Source organism: Helicoverpa armigera, chromosome 28 (genome assembly GCF_030705265.1).
Source record: "Helicoverpa armigera isolate CAAS_96S chromosome 28, ASM3070526v1, whole genome shotgun sequence".
In the NCBI taxonomy this organism is placed as follows: Eukaryota; Metazoa; Arthropoda; class Insecta; order Lepidoptera; family Noctuidae; genus Helicoverpa; species Helicoverpa armigera.
This window is the reverse complement of record NC_087147.1, coordinates 535,784-551,305: the sequence shown is the minus strand read 5'-3', so window position 1 is coordinate 551,305 and position 15,522 is coordinate 535,784. Positions and strand designations below refer to the sequence as shown.

The 15,522-nt window shown below is 42.4% G+C and overlaps 2 protein-coding genes across 2 annotated transcripts; both read left to right on the top strand.

The window, feature by feature from the left end:
- The first annotated feature begins 2,831 nt into the window (after positions 1 to 2,831).
- On the top strand, positions 2,832 to 8,523 carry LOC110382432 (uncharacterized). Its single transcript, XM_064042277.1, has 2 exons — positions 2,832 to 2,992; positions 4,251 to 8,523. Exon 2 carries the CDS (start codon positions 4,251 to 4,253, stop codon positions 7,788 to 7,790), a length of 3,540 nt encoding a protein of 1,179 aa, XP_063898347.1. The 5' UTR covers positions 2,832 to 2,992; the 3' UTR covers positions 7,791 to 8,523.
- Positions 8,524 to 9,775: 1,252 nt separating this feature from the next.
- LOC135116603 (uncharacterized) lies at positions 9,776 to 15,522 on the top strand. Its single transcript, XM_064042310.1, has 2 exons — positions 9,776 to 9,956; positions 11,018 to 15,522. Exon 2 carries the CDS (start codon positions 11,018 to 11,020, stop codon positions 14,558 to 14,560), a length of 3,543 nt encoding a protein of 1,180 aa, XP_063898380.1. The 5' UTR covers positions 9,776 to 9,956; the 3' UTR covers positions 14,561 to 15,522.

Below are 15,522 nucleotides of genomic sequence, written 5' to 3'. Positions count from 1 at the left end.
TGTAGTTCTGGTTTGCGTCCTGTGACTCTATTAAGACTTCTCTCCAATTAATGGATTTTAAGGCAGATTTGAAAGATTGTATATTTGTTTTAGTATATAGGCGTTTCTCTGTGTACCATAGTGTTTGTTTTGGTTGTTGTGGTATATTGAGATCTATAATTGTGCAACAATGATCTGAGAATCCTAGATCCTCTACTGATGAATTTGAATCTTTAGTTGTAAAATTCGTAAATATAAGATCTAAGCATGTCGAGGCAGTTTGTGTTATATGTGTTGGATGTTTGATGTGTTGTGTGTATTTAAATTCGGACATAAGATCTATAAACTGATTGCACTTAGTATCATTTTTTAAAACATCTATATTGAAATCCCCGCCGAGAACTACGTTATGCTTGGAATATTTATTATTTATATAGTTAAGTATAAGATTGAGTTGACTATAAAATTTTATTTCTTCTCGTCTGTTCCAATACATTACTACGAGCATAAGGTTTTCGTCGGGTACTTCAATTGCACATACCTCTAAGATATATTCAAGAGACATTTTTGATATATCAGTCCTATCAATATAGTTAATGTGGTCTTGAAGCAGTATACAAACGCCGCCACCTCCACGATTCTCTCGACAGAAGGAAGTTGCAACTTTGTAGCCACTGAAATTGATCATGCTTAGTTTATCTCGTGATAGCCATGTTTCAGATATGCATATAGCTTTGTATGTAGGATTTTCATTGATGAATGCTTCTAGTATGTGTTGCTTGTTAAACAGGCTTTGAAAGTTTTGAAATATAATCTTAAAACGGTGGTTGTTGTTATCAGTCTCTGTAGGTTTTGTTTGTGTCTCGAAATGTCTGGTTGTTGTATGGTTCTGGATTTCTACTGATATTGTTATCATTCCTTTGTGTATTTTGAAAGGTTGTAGATGTACTCTGCGTCGAAGTTTCACTTTCTAAGTGGACAAGTTTCCCTTCTATATATAGCCGGTTATTTCGAATTACTGCATTTTGTCCTTTGTTTCGTGCTACGAGCATTTTATCTCTCAATATTTTTCTTTCACTTCGAGCTTCTTCACTTAAGAATTCTGATACAGTCAATCCTGTTCCATAGAAATATTGCCTGTTTTCTATTATATATTTGGTCATTCTTTTGCTCATTAGCTCAATGACTAAGGGACGATTTCGATGATCGAAGTATCGCCCAATCCGGTTTGTATCCTCGATGTATCCCAGAAGGTCAATACCCAGGATATCCCAGCAGATAGTTCTAATCCTATCGTGCAGCTCTTCATCAGTTTCCTTGTAGATTTCCATCAATCCATATAAAACTATCTTCTTTTTATTTTCTGGTTCATATTGTATTATAGGCTTATTATTGTGTGATAGTAACTTTATTTCTTTTTTTAATGTTTCTGTATCGGTTTTTAGTTTTTCTATTTGAATGTTTAGTTTTTCAATTTCTACCTTACGCTGTTCATTTTGTGAAGATAATTCACTCGTTTCCTGTTTAAAATCATCTCTTAACTTTGATATTGCCTTGTTAATTTCGGTTTGGATTGTTGTTTTTATTTCTAATATGATATTGGTGTTATTTTCTTTAAGCTTTAAGGATATCATTTCACTGAGGCTGCTTAGTGTTAACTCTGGTTCCATATTTTGTCCTTTATAAAAAGTATCGCCGAATATGCTTACATCTTGTGAACATACAGTTTCGTCGTGCATTTGTTTGCTAGGCTTTCGTCGGAAGGTAACATTTGATCCCGGTGAAATATCAAGGCTGTTATCCATTCGTTGAGATCTTGCAGGTGTATTAGAATTAATATTCTTGGGTCTTTTACACTTGCATTCCTGGCATTCCCATATCGATTTGTTCTCGCAGTTCATACGCAGAAATTGTTCTTCACAGATGTTTGCACATTCCAAGTCATAGCATTTTTTGCAGACAGAACATGCTATATTAATTGTTGTTAATTTTGTATTGCAACCTGCACAGAGCGCCATCTTGCGGGGATGTTTGTGGATTAATGGATTGGTCCTTGCGACTTGCCAATTCACTTTTGAGTTAAGTGGCGTTTAACAACTTGCACTATTTGTCACTAGATGTCGCTGTTACAAAAAATGGACCAACTTTGTTCCGGGATTTAAAAGATAGAAAATTAACGGTTTTAATTTATATCAATTTTGGGAATTCTTATGAAATTGATAAAAGTGTAGCACAGTTTGAGTTTCTGCACAGTATATGTTCACAATAACTGGTTTCACTATTAATTATGTGAGTATTATTGACAATGTTATTGTTTTAAGTCTCTGGGGTAACATTTATAATACAATCGTTTTTTATCACTTAACTATTAAACTGTCTCGAGATAACACTATCTGGTCTTTTTTATCATTAACACATTTCTATTCTTTTAATAAATAAAGTGACATAAAATGTACCATTTTTCGTTTTTATTTTACATATCGGAATATAGGGACAGAACTCAGAAGTAACACATATTTTTTGGCGACTTTAAGAATGTGGTAGAAATGTAGCAGCAGGGGGTCCACCGAAACCAGTAAAATTTTGAAGGTGGTCCACGAGAAAAATAAGTTTGGGAACTACTGTTTTAGACGCTCCATAGACGATCAATTTAAATTGTGCAATTAACTTAGATACTGCTTTAGGTCTAAATATCGCCTAATAAAACAAAACGTAATTAATTAACAACAATTAAGAACTTTATATTTACTGTTTCACATGTTTGGCTTTTTTCTCAGACTTTTTTTTACGGCAACATCGAATGAACGAATGAGTCATAATGGGTGTGTCAGTCATTCGCTCTAACTAAAATAATCTCAAGGTCATGGGGCCGGTCAACAGTACTAACATTTGTTATTGTTTTTCTCCTAAATAATGCTTAAATCTGATAATTAACTGAGAATTTTCGTTAACATTAAAAAGTTAAGTATAACTCGTGAAATAGAATCTATAAGGAATACTAAGAAACTTTAAGGTAAGCAATTATTTACCTTATTACGTATTATTATTGTGTTTGCTTCTGATCAACATGACTTGTTTGTCGGTTAGGTACTTCACCAATTTATCGATTCAATTGCTAGTGAATAGCCAGATATAACCTTTAATTTTATCTGATAATGCATGTCATTGTATTGTTTTCTATTTTATTCGACTGCCAAGAAGGGTTATGTTTTTTCCTAAAAAGTTGTTTCACAAGATAAATTACTGCCACCGTTAATGTATGTTACTATTATACCTAGTATGATTACGTAGGTACCTAGGTAAAAAGGAAAGATTTTAGTGTTAAACCTGAAACCACAAAATGTTAAAGTTGTTTTTTTATAAGTATGTATCTCTTTAAAAAAGCATAGTATTTACCTATAATAGCAATCAAAAAAGTTAATACCCACCTTTTGTTTTTGTACTACCACAGATTACTATAAGTTCACAACAATTTTGCACGATGTCAAGCAATCATATAGTGCGGTCTGGGAACCACCCTAAATAGCGCATTTATCTAAAGCCACACATTGGCCCAAGCGTGGCCAATACACGCCATCACCAATGTGTACACGGGGTATTGGCAATTGGTGCACGTTGGCGAACATTTGTCAATGTTGGCGTGCATTCGGCGAGTTGTCGGTTTTTTGGGCACACATCAAAGGAATCGTGGCCCAGCATGGCCTGTGGTGTTTACACATTCGGCCAATGTTTAGTTCATCACCGGCCGCTGAGGATAGTACACTTTTGTACCTATTGCGTGTAAAAATAAATAAATATAGTAGTGTAGTATAATACAAATATAATAAATAGCCGCAGCCTTCGCATCGCAAGTGGTTTGCCAGGCAGCAATGAGCCATGCGCCAATGTGTAAACACCATTTGATCGTGACCTACATTTGTGCATTGCAAAACTTGGCCCAACACAGGCCAATGTGTACTGGGGGCTTAAGAACGTATATAGTAGTAGTATTATAGTAGGTATTAAAGTATTGTACGGGTGCCATAGTTAGTTCCCAGGGATGTGAGCTAAACCACGGACGGACCTAGTGCAAAAACTTCCAGGAAATACTACCTATGTAGTCAATTATTAATGATATATGAAAATATATAAAAATAATTGTTTCATGTTACCTTCCAACTACTTCCGAGGTCTACTCAAATATTGTGAAGTCTTTTAATCTTCAGTTCGTAATTTTCAGACATCGATGCCAATATGAGCGCAACCCAATGAATTAACTTTAATGCTTACAGATGGCGCCACTTACACCAGTCATGTTGTCTGGCGACAACCTGGGCCAACGTCACCGACACCTCAACAGCTTAGTGCGCGAGGCTCATGAGAGCGGAGCCAAGTTCCCTGATGTGGAGGTTCTGCCCGAACTGTCTCCGCTCGACCGACTCTTCAAGATAGACCTCGCCGTCAAACTGCAACATGTGCACTACATAATACATAACCTGAAACACGACGACATGCTGTACGTGAGCAGAGCCCTGAGAGCGACCTGGCTAGTACACCACCAGGACATCATTAACCCCAAACACTTGGAAGACGTACTCTTCCCAGAGATGCTGCCGCCGGCGGTCACCAGAATGAAACACTGGCTCTACATCAACCTGCGAGAGCCAGCAATGTGCCAGCAGTTCTATCAGCACTACAAACCGAACTCCTTTGACTATGCCATAAAGTTCCTTAACCACTGCAGCCAAGACTTCATACTGGAGGAGGTTCCCAACATACTGGCAAAGATATCCTGTCATTATTTGAAGGTACTGTGTGAGAAATGTCCTCGAGTTGCTAAAATATACTTCGATGCGTTGGCGACGGATGATGATGTGAAAGCGCGCTATCTCGCACAAGAGAAGTCCTACTACAACAGCGTGAAGTGCGTGCTGAAGTCGGACGCCGATGTGTTCCTCGACATCACGGAGAAGTATTTCAACATAAACAGCTTTAGTCGCCTCAGTCCATCGGCGACTGACTACATCGTGCGCTGCCACAAAGCTAGATTGTGGAACAAGTTGGAGCTGTACGCGGCGTATATCCTGCACATCCCGAGCCTCGCCGCTCGGCTCAGTGTCGAGGAGTGTCAGGAAGTAGTGCTGCAGCTCGCTCGGGCGAGCTACCTGCAGTATAGGTTCAGTTATAAAGCCGTGGAGCCGCTGATCAAGCGACTCAGTCCCGACAAGAGAGCCGCATTCAAGAAACGAGTGTTCGTGGAGAAGGACGTGGGAGAGTCTGTGCCGGACTGGCCGTACTCCACGCCGGAGCCACCGCAGGTTGACTCTGATCCTAATGTCTTCGATGACGAAGACATAAGGCCAGTCTGTAGAATGAACGATATGATGTTCCCAGAAGCACTACGAATGGGAATGTCAATGAAATGTGCGGCCTATGCATGCCGAGCAGAGTATGCTGAAGACTACGAATGTATAATACGAGTGAAAACCGATTTGGATCGCCTGTTCGATGAATTTCGTTTCAGTAGTTTTGATCGTACCTTGCATGAGTTAAGTCAGCGACTGGGTGCGACCGGTTCAGCAGACAGGCGGCGCGATATTTTCCTTGTGTTGGTCAGCAAAAGCGGAGGTCGTACTGATGCGGTGACAGCGCTGCTTCAGCTCGCCGTGCGTCACATCAATGAGCCGTCACACTCGCGCGCCTCTATACTGCGCAGTCTGGTGAAGCGCGCCAACGTATGGCGTCTGCCTGCTGACGTCTGGCAACATTTGCTGGAGTTCGGCCATGGTCTCGGACTCGACGGGGGACCTCCCGAAGCCGCGTGCCGTGAGGGGCTGCATGCCGTTGTGATTCGCCAATTACTAGCTGGCGAATGTGAACAAGCTGTCCGCGTCGCATTTTTGAACGACTTTTCCACGCTGGCGGAATATTCCCTGAAGAAGGACGAACGAGAGCGTGTTGCCGTCGGTCTCCAGAACCTGTTAGCAGCTTCAGCTGCAGACGCAGAACCAAAAGTAGCCGCAGAACGACTCGGTCAGCTGCTAGATGTCTTAAAAACATACCGCGTTCGCGTTAAGTCCAATTCGCCAGTGGTGGAAGCAGTGGTGGCTTTGGCTAAGCGGGATGCAGACCTAGCGCGTCCATTACTAGAACGTCTTTATAACGCTCACATTGCGAGGCGCGAGCTACTGCGACATAACATGGAGTTCAGACGAGACGAAGCAGCACTGGTGAACGCTCTTAGACATGATCCATCTGCTCTCGAAGTGAAACAAGTTGTGGATATATTGTCGGCTCGTAAGACTAGGTTCAATAAATTTGCCTCAAAACTAGTTGTGTACTATGATCAGAAACATGACGTTACGGCGTTGCTCCGCATCGCTTTAAAAGAGAAGACGATGAATGAAGATGGAAAAGAACAGAATATAACGTTGGCACGTGTGCTGGCAACTATACTGGGAGCTAACTTGGAGGCGACAATACGTGAGTGTGACGCTGCGGGCAAGGACCGTGTGAGGCTTGCGGCGGCTCTAAGGGCGTGCGCACACCGCGCCCGGCCTGCCATCAACTTGGCGGAGTGGGGCTGGCGCAAGGCTGGTGTGAAAGCTGTCGCGACGCTCGCGATGCGCTGTCGGGAAGCAGAGAGAGCCTCGCTAACTCGTGCGCTAGCGGCCGAGCGGCGCACGGTGAGAGTAGCCTTAGCGCTCAGCATGCGCTCTGCGGGCGGCGCAGTGCTCGACACCTTCGCGGCAGCAGTCAAGCTGCGGCCGGCAGTCGCGCTGCGAGTAGCGTTGCTGTACTTCCGACACGCAGGCGCTGGCGCTGACCTCAGGGTGTGGGATACGGTGAAACCCCTGCTCTCCAGTATCGACCTGGCACCACGCGAGAGGCTCCGTCGACTTCTTAGAAACACTGACTGGCTGCCTTCCAGTATCAAACCCGACTACTGCGTTACTTTATATTTTCCACTGAAGAAAGTATCTTATTCTGGCGCCGACCGAATACTCATTGAAATCGCGAAACTTCTCCCCGACAGCGGCGAGTCCGTCGAAAAGATATTGCTTGAGATGCTCGACAATACTGACACACATGTTCCGGAGGTACCCTTCCCTGGACTTTATATCAGGTACTTGATGCTCTCCAAGAGTGATGAGGACTTGGAAAAAAGATTCATGACTGTAGGAAATAGGTTTTTAGAACAGTTGGAGGTTCTGCGTTCTAAAGGAAACAAGGGGATAGGTGATTTAAAGTACAGACTAGTTCAAATTTTTGAAAGCTTAAAATATAACGCCGCGTTCTTAAACACTGACTACCCTTGTTGTTTGTCAATCATAGAGAAGATCTTAACCTGGATGAGGACATTCATGCCCAAACAGGAATACTTCGACAAGTACGTGCAGGTGCATCTGACAATGTTGTACTACAGAGCGGTGAGGCAGAGCATGAAACAGATGCCGGACGTGTTCGCTGATGTGAAGCGGAGGAAGTCGGAGGGCGTGGAGGCTGTGGGCTTCGTCCTCGGGAGGTACATAGTGAAGGAGGTGGCCCAGCTCGTGGAAACATACTTCGACTCCATAATAGAGCTGTATTCTGGTGCTCTGGTCAATTACTTAGGTAATCAATTTAGGTTCGGTTATTCAAGGTCGAGGTTTAATGGGGCCGTTTTGAAGGGTATGTTGGCAGAGGGGAAGGACAGTCAACGAAGAATTGTCGTCTACGTGTTGAGAGATTGTCAATACGACGTGGACAAAGAGATGACAAAAGACATAAAAGAGCAGCTGAAGAACGATAAAGTTAATGAAATATTTGTGCAAGCTCTGATTGACGATTAGGGTTTTGTCATTTTCGAATTCATAATGTATTTAGGTCTTCAATTAGAATCACTGATTTTTTATGCATCACCAGAGCTGTATACGTGTAACGTTAAATCCGCAACACCTCAGACACCCCAAACGTATTTAACCCACTTAAAAAAAGCTTCTCAAATTGTCTGCTTATTTTTTGGCTTTGTTTCTCGATTTCTCGGAGACGTCTATGAAGTCTGAAGAAAGCGTTTTAATTCAGTTTCCGAAATCCTAGAAAAAATGAAAAAAATATATAATCAGACTGGGATTTTTTTTCTGATCAAAGCATTGATATATCTTTTCGCATTTAACTGTACAAGCTGCGTTAAAGTAAAACTTGTAGGTATTTAGATCGTACATGTAAAATGTGATATTACGAACATAAAGTTCGGTTTTGCGTAATCTTTGGCTTTTTAGTAATAAAAATATGTTTTCAATCTTACAAATAACAAATAAAAGTGAAATTGCCTGCTACAGTATTAAAATAGGATGAGTTGTAATATTAGTTTCGATACATACCCTACCACACTATTTTGCAATATTTTTGAAAACAGTATTTGGTTCTTAGAGATATATTTTGTTACTATTTTTATTCAGTTGTTGACAACGTGAGATGAAGTGATATTGTTAACTTATATAAGATAAGATATTGAGTAAACCTATTTTTTTTCTACTTACTATTGTTAACCACTTTAATTTTAATAAAAGTTATTTAACCAAACCAACGGAGTATCTTCTTAGCCCCATCTAAGTTATCTATTTGAAATAGTTGTCAGATTATTTTTTACTAATATAAAACAGGCTTTGGGACATTAACCTCATTTCCTATCTTCTCTTCCCTGTTATACATGACCACAAAAGTCGCCTAGCACCACCTATCGTTCTCAAGCAAAAACATCAGTTCGTCATCACCAAAGCAATGCCAGGCCGGTATCAATAAATGCGCGCGATGATGAAAAACAAAATAATATGCCGTGAAATAGGACTACCAGTGATATGGTGCGGTGATCCCCTGGTTCCCAGCATCCAGTGAGCAAGTTATGCTTTTATGACTTAGCTAATTACTTGTAAGACTAGGGACGCGTTCCGTTTGCAAATACTTAAGTGCCTCTTGAATAATTTCTTATTTTGGCAAAGATAGAGATAATAGGTATAAATTGAACACAATAAATACATATACCATCACTGTGCGGAACCATCTATCTATACACGAGTGCGACTCGTACTTGACCGGTTTGAATATTCCATGCTACGTTCACACGCGCGGCGTGCAGCCCGTCACGGGCCGGCGAACATTCAAGCTGTTCACACGCGCGCCGTCGTGTCAGTCAGTGCAAGAATGGCGAGCAGCGAGGATCTCGGTGTTGTTGCTGTCATAGCCTTTGGCTTAACTTATTTTCATTGGAAAAAGGAACAAAATGATGAACGACGTTGACCATTCCGCCATGTTGTAATCTCCGATCGTAGCGACTTTCTTAGAACGTTGAATGAAGACCCACTCGTCGCGAAAGCGCAGGAAAGACTGACTGCCCGTGCGCGTGTAAAAAGTCGCCGGGCGCCCGCACCTTCATCCTTTGAACTTTGCCAAAAAACCGACACTCGCCCGATTCGCGGCATTCACGGTCACGGGCGCGTTCACGGGCTCGGGCGTACCGTTTCACGCTCGTGAACGTGAATGTGCCCGTTGAATGTTGCGTTGAACGCGCGCGTGTGAACGTAGCATCAGATGCTCCATAGAAGATCAATTTAAATTGCGCAATTAACTTAGATACTACTTTAGGTCTAAAGATCGCCTAATAAAAACAAAACGTAAATAATTAACAACAATTAAGAACTTAATATTTACTTGTTTGTTTCATATTTATTTATTTATTTATCTGATTTATCTCAGACTTTTCTTTATTATAATAATATTTAATTACGGCAACACACGAATGAATGAACGAATGAGTTATAGTGGGTATGTCAGTCATTCGCTTTAAATAATCTCAAAATCTCAAGGTCATGGGGCCGGTCCACAGTACTAACATTTGTTATTGTTTTTCTCTTAAATAATGCTTAAATCTGATAATTAACTGAGAATTTTCTTTAATATTACCAAGTTAAGTATAAGTAGTGAAATAGAATCTATAAGGAATACTAAGAAACTTTAAGGTAAGCAATTATTTACCTTATTACGTATTATTATTGTGTTTGCTTCTGATCAACATGACTTGTTTGTCGGTTAGGTACTTCACCAATTTATCGATTCAATTGCTAGTGAATAGCCAGATATAACCTTTAATTTTATCTGATAATGCATGTCATTGTATTGTTTTCTATTTTATTCGACTGCCAAGAAGGGTTATGTTTTATGTTTTTTCTTAAAAAAATGTTTCACAAGATAAATACAAAAGTACCTACTGCTAGTTAGTTAATTAATTAACTAATAGTCCAGTTAATGTATGTTATGTAGGTAAAAAGGAAAGATTTTAGTGTTCCTGAAACCACATAATGTTAAAGTTGTTTTTTTTTTATATGTATCTCTTTTTAAAAGCATAGTATTTATAATAACAATTCAAAAGAATTTTGTTTCTGTACAACTGCCTAACAACACACAATGCTATAATATTAACTCTAGACGTCAATTTTGCACAATGTCGCGCAATCGTATAGGAACCGCCCTATATAGCGCATTTATAAGCGCATATTAAAGTATTGTACGGGTGCCATAACTAGTTCCGAGTTGCCATCTCGAATTTCGCCAAACCCGGACAAACATAAAAAAACCCGGACATTGGCGTAAATCGCATGTTTTCCCTGAACGAGTACGATTTTTTTAAACAAAATAATACCTAATTTGTAATCCATTTACTATAAACATTTACTTAAATTCAATGAGGTGCTTTCTTACATGAAAAGTGATCGGGTTTTCCCCGGACACTTCTTGAAACCCCGCCCAGACGGCCCCCGGACGGCCTCCAAACGAGGACAAATCCGGGGAAACCCGGACGGATGGCAGTCCTAGATCCTAGGGATGTGAGCTAGAATCACGGACGGACCTAGTGTAAAACTACCTGGAAATACTATGTAGTTAATGAACTAAAGAAAATTGTTTAATGCTACCTTCCAAAGTCTACTCAAGTATTGTGAAGTATTTTAATCTTCTGTACGTAATTTTCAGACATCAGTGCCAATATGAGCGCAACCCAATGAATTAACTTTAATGTTTACAGATGGCGCCACTTACACCAGTAACGTTGTCTGGCGACAACCTGGGCCAACGTCACCGACACCTCAACAGCTTAGTGCGCGAGGCTCATGAGAGCGGAGCCAAGTTCCCTGATGTGGAGGCTCTGCCCGAGATGTCTCCACTCGACCGACTCTTGAAGATAGACCTCGCCGTCAAACTGCAACATGTGCACTACATAATACATAACCTGAAACACGACGACATGCTGTACGTGAGCAGAGCCCTGAGAGCGACCTGGCTAGTACACCACCAGGACATCATTAACCCCAAACACTTGGAAGACGTTCTCTTCCCAGAGATGCTGCCGCCGGCGGTCACCAGAATGAAACACTGGCTCTACATCAACCTGCGAGAGCCAGCAATGTGCCAGCAGTTCTATCAGCACTACAAACCGAACTCCTTTGACTATGCCATAAAGTTCCTTAAACTCTGCAGCCAAGACTTCATACTGGAGGAGGTTCCCAACATACTGGCAAAGATATCCTGTCATTATTTGAAGGTACTGTGTGAGAAATGTCCTCGAGTTGCTAAAATATACTTCGATGCGTTGGCGACGGATGATGATGTGCAAGCGCGCTATCTCGCACAAGAGAAGGTCTACTACAACAGCGTGAAAAGTGTGCTGAAGTCGGACGCCGATGTATTCCTCGACATCACGGAGAAGTATTTCAACATGAACAGCTTTAGTCGCCTCAGTCCATCGGCGACTGACTACATCGTGCGCTGTCACAAAGCTAGATTGTGGAGTAAGTTGGAGCTGTACACGGCGTATATCCTGCACATCCCGAGCCTCGCCGCTCGGCTCAGTGTCGAGGAGTGTCAGGAAGTAGTGCTGCAGCTCGCTCGGGCGAGCTACCTGCAGCATTGGTTCAACTATAAAGCCGTGGAGCCACTGATCAAGCGATTCAGTCCCGACAAGAGAGCCGCATTCAAGAAACGAGTGTTCGTGGAGAAGGACGTGGGAGAGTCTGTGCCGGACTGGCCGTACTCCACGCCGGATCCTCCAGCGCGGGCCGATTCCGATTCGAATGTCTTCGATGACGAAGACTTAAGGCCAGTCTGTAGGATGGACAATATAGAGTTCCCAAAAGCGCTTATGTCTATGCAATGTTGTGGTGCTGCCTATTGTGCAGATTTTGCTTATGATGAAGAATGTATAATACGAGTGAAAACCGATTTGGATCGCCTGTTCGACGAATTTCGTTTCAGTAGTTTTGATAGTACTTTGCATGAGTTAAGTCAGCGACTGGGTGCGACCGGTTCAGCAGACAGGCGGCGCGACATTTTCCTTGTGTTAGTGAGCAAAAGCGGTGGTCGTACCGATGCGGTGACAGCGCTGCTTCAGCTCGCCGTGCGTCACAGCAATGAGCCGCCGCACTCGCGCGCCTCTATACTGCGCAGTCTCGTGAAGCGCGCCAACGTGTGGCGTCTGCCTGCTGACGTCTGGCAACATTTGCTGGAGTTCGGCCATGGTCTCGGACTCGACGGGGGACCTCCCGAAGCTGCGTGCCGTGAGGGGCTGCATGCCGTTGTGATTCGCCAATTACTAACTGGCGAATGTGAACAAGCTGTCCGCGTCGCCTTTTTGAAAGACTTTTCCACGCTGGCGGAATATTCCCTGAAAAGGGACGAACGAGAGCGTGTTGCTGTCGGTCTTCAGAACCTGTTAGCAGCTTCAGCTGCAGACGCAGAACCAAAAGTAGCCGCAGAACGGCTCGGTCAGCTGCTAGATGTCTTGAAAATATACCGCGTTCGCGTGAAGTCCAATTCGCCAGTGGTGGAGGCAGTGGTAGCATTAGCACAGCGGGATGCAGACCTAGCGCGTCCATTACTAGAACGTCTTTATAACGCTCACATTGCGAGGCGCGAACTACTGCGACACAACATGGAGTTCAGACGAGACGAAGCAGCACTGGTGAACGCTCTTAGACATGATCCATCTGCTCTCGAAGTGAAACAAGTCGTGGATATATTGTCGGCTCGTAAGACTAGGTTCAATAAATTTGTCTCAAAACTAGTTGTATACTTTGATCAGAAACATGACGTTACGGCGTTGCTCCGCATCGCTTTAAAAGAGAAGACGATGAATGAAGATGGAAAAGAACAGAATATAACGTTGGCACGTGTGCTGGCAACTATACTGGGAGCTAACTTGGAGGCGACAATACGTGAGTGTGACGCTGCGGGCAAGGACCGTGTGAGGCTCGCGGCAGCGCTAAGGGCGTGCGCACACCGCGCCCGGCCAGCCATCAACTTGGCGGAGTGGGGTTGGCGCAAGGCTGGTGTGAAGGCTGTCGCGACGCTCGCGATGCGCTGTCGGGAAGCGGAGAGAGCCTCGCTAACTCGTGCGCTAGCGGCCGAGCGGCGCACGGTGAGAGTAGCCTTAACGCTCAGCATGCGCTCTGCGGGCGGCGCAGTGCTCGACACCTTCGCGGCAGCAGTCAAGCTGCGCCCAGCAGTCGCGCTGCGAGTAGCGTTGCTGTACTTCCGACGCGCAGGCGCTGGCGCTGACCTCAGGGTGTGGGATACGGTGAAACCCCTTCTCTCCAATATCGACCTGGCACCACGCGAGAGGCTCCGTCGACTTCTTAGAAACACTGACTGGCTGCCTTCCAGTATCAAACCCGACTACTGCGTTACTTTATATTTTCCACTGAAGAAAGTATCTTATTCTGGCGCCGACCGAATACTCATTGAAATCGCGAAACTTCTCCCCGACAGCGGCGAGTCCGTCGAAAAGATATTGCTTCAGATGCTCGACAATACTGACAAACATGTTCCGGTGGTACCCTTCCCTGGGCTTTACATCAGGTACTTGATGCTCTCCAAGAGTGATGAAGACTTAGAAAAAAGATTCATGACTGTAGGAAATAGGTTTTTAGAACAGTTGGATGCTCTGCGCTGTAAAGACAAGAAGGGGATCGGTGAGGACTCCAATATCAAGTACAGACTGGTTCAGATTTTTGAAAGCTTAAAATATAACGCCGCGTTCTTAAACACTGACTACCCTTGTTGTTTGTCAATCATAGAGAAGATCTTAACCTGGATGAGGACATTCATGCCCAAACAGGAATACTTCGACAAGTACGTGCAGGTGCATCTGACAATGTTGTACTACAGAGCGGTGAGGCAGAGCATGAAACAGATGCCGGACGTGTTCGCTGATGTGAAGCGGAGGAAGTCGGAGGGCGTGGAGGCTGTGGGCTTCGTCCTCGGGAGGTACATAGTGCAGGAGGTGGCCCAGCTCGTGGAAACATACTTCGACTCCATAATAGAGCTGTATTCTGGTGCTCTGGCCAATTACTTAGTTGATCAATTTAGGTTCGGTTATTCAAGGTCGAGGTTTAATGGGGCCGTTTTGAAGGGCATGTTGGCAGAGGGGAAGGACAGTCAGCGTAGGATCGTGGTCTACGTGTTGAGTGACTGCGAGTATGACCTGGACAAAGAAATGACAAAAGACATAAAAGAGCAGCTGAAGAACGATAAAGTTAATGAAATATTTGTGCACGCTTTGCTTGACGATTAGGGTTTTGTCATTTTCGAATTCATAATGTATTTAGGTCTTCAATTAGAATCACTGATTTTTTATGCATCACCAGAGCTGTATACGTGTAACGTTAAATCTGCAAGACCTCAGGCACCCCAGAGGTTTTTTTAACGACTTCAAAAAAATTAGGTTCTCTAGCGGTCTTTGTAAGTCTAAAGAAAGCGTTTTGATTCAGTTTCCAAAACCTCAGAAAAATGATCCTACTAATATTATAAACGCGAAAGTTTGTATGTATGGATGTATGGATGTTTGTTACTCTTTCACGCAAAAACTACTGAATGGATTTTAATGAAACTTTACAATAATATAGCTTCTACGTCAGAATAGCACATAGGCTACAATTTGTAAACATATTGTTCGAAATACTAAACCTGCGCAGACGAAGTCGCGGGCACCAGCTAGTAATAAATATAATTAGACTGGGATTTTTATGAAGACGTTTTAAAAGAAAGTAGTTTTAATTGATTCTGCATTATTTTCTGACCAAACTATTCATATACCTATATATCTTTGCGCATTTAACTTTTCAAGCTGCGTAAAAATAAAACTTCAAGGTATTTAGATCGTACATGTAAAATGTGATATTATGAACACGGAAGTTTTGGCTTTTAGTGATAAAATATATTTTCAAACTTACAAATAACAAATAAAAGTACAAAATGTTTAATAGAAATGGCCTGCTACAGTATTAAATAGGATGAGTTGTAATATTAGTTTCGAAACATACCTAACTTACCCACTATTTTACAATATTTTTGTAAACAGTATTAAAAGGTTCTTCTAAGAGATATATGTATTTTGTTACTATTTATATTCAGTTGTTGACAACGTGAGATCAGGTGATATTGTTAACTAATAAGTTTAAATATTGATTATACCTATTTTTTTTTCTACTTACTACTGTTAACCACTTTAATTTTAATAAAAGTTATTTAACCAAA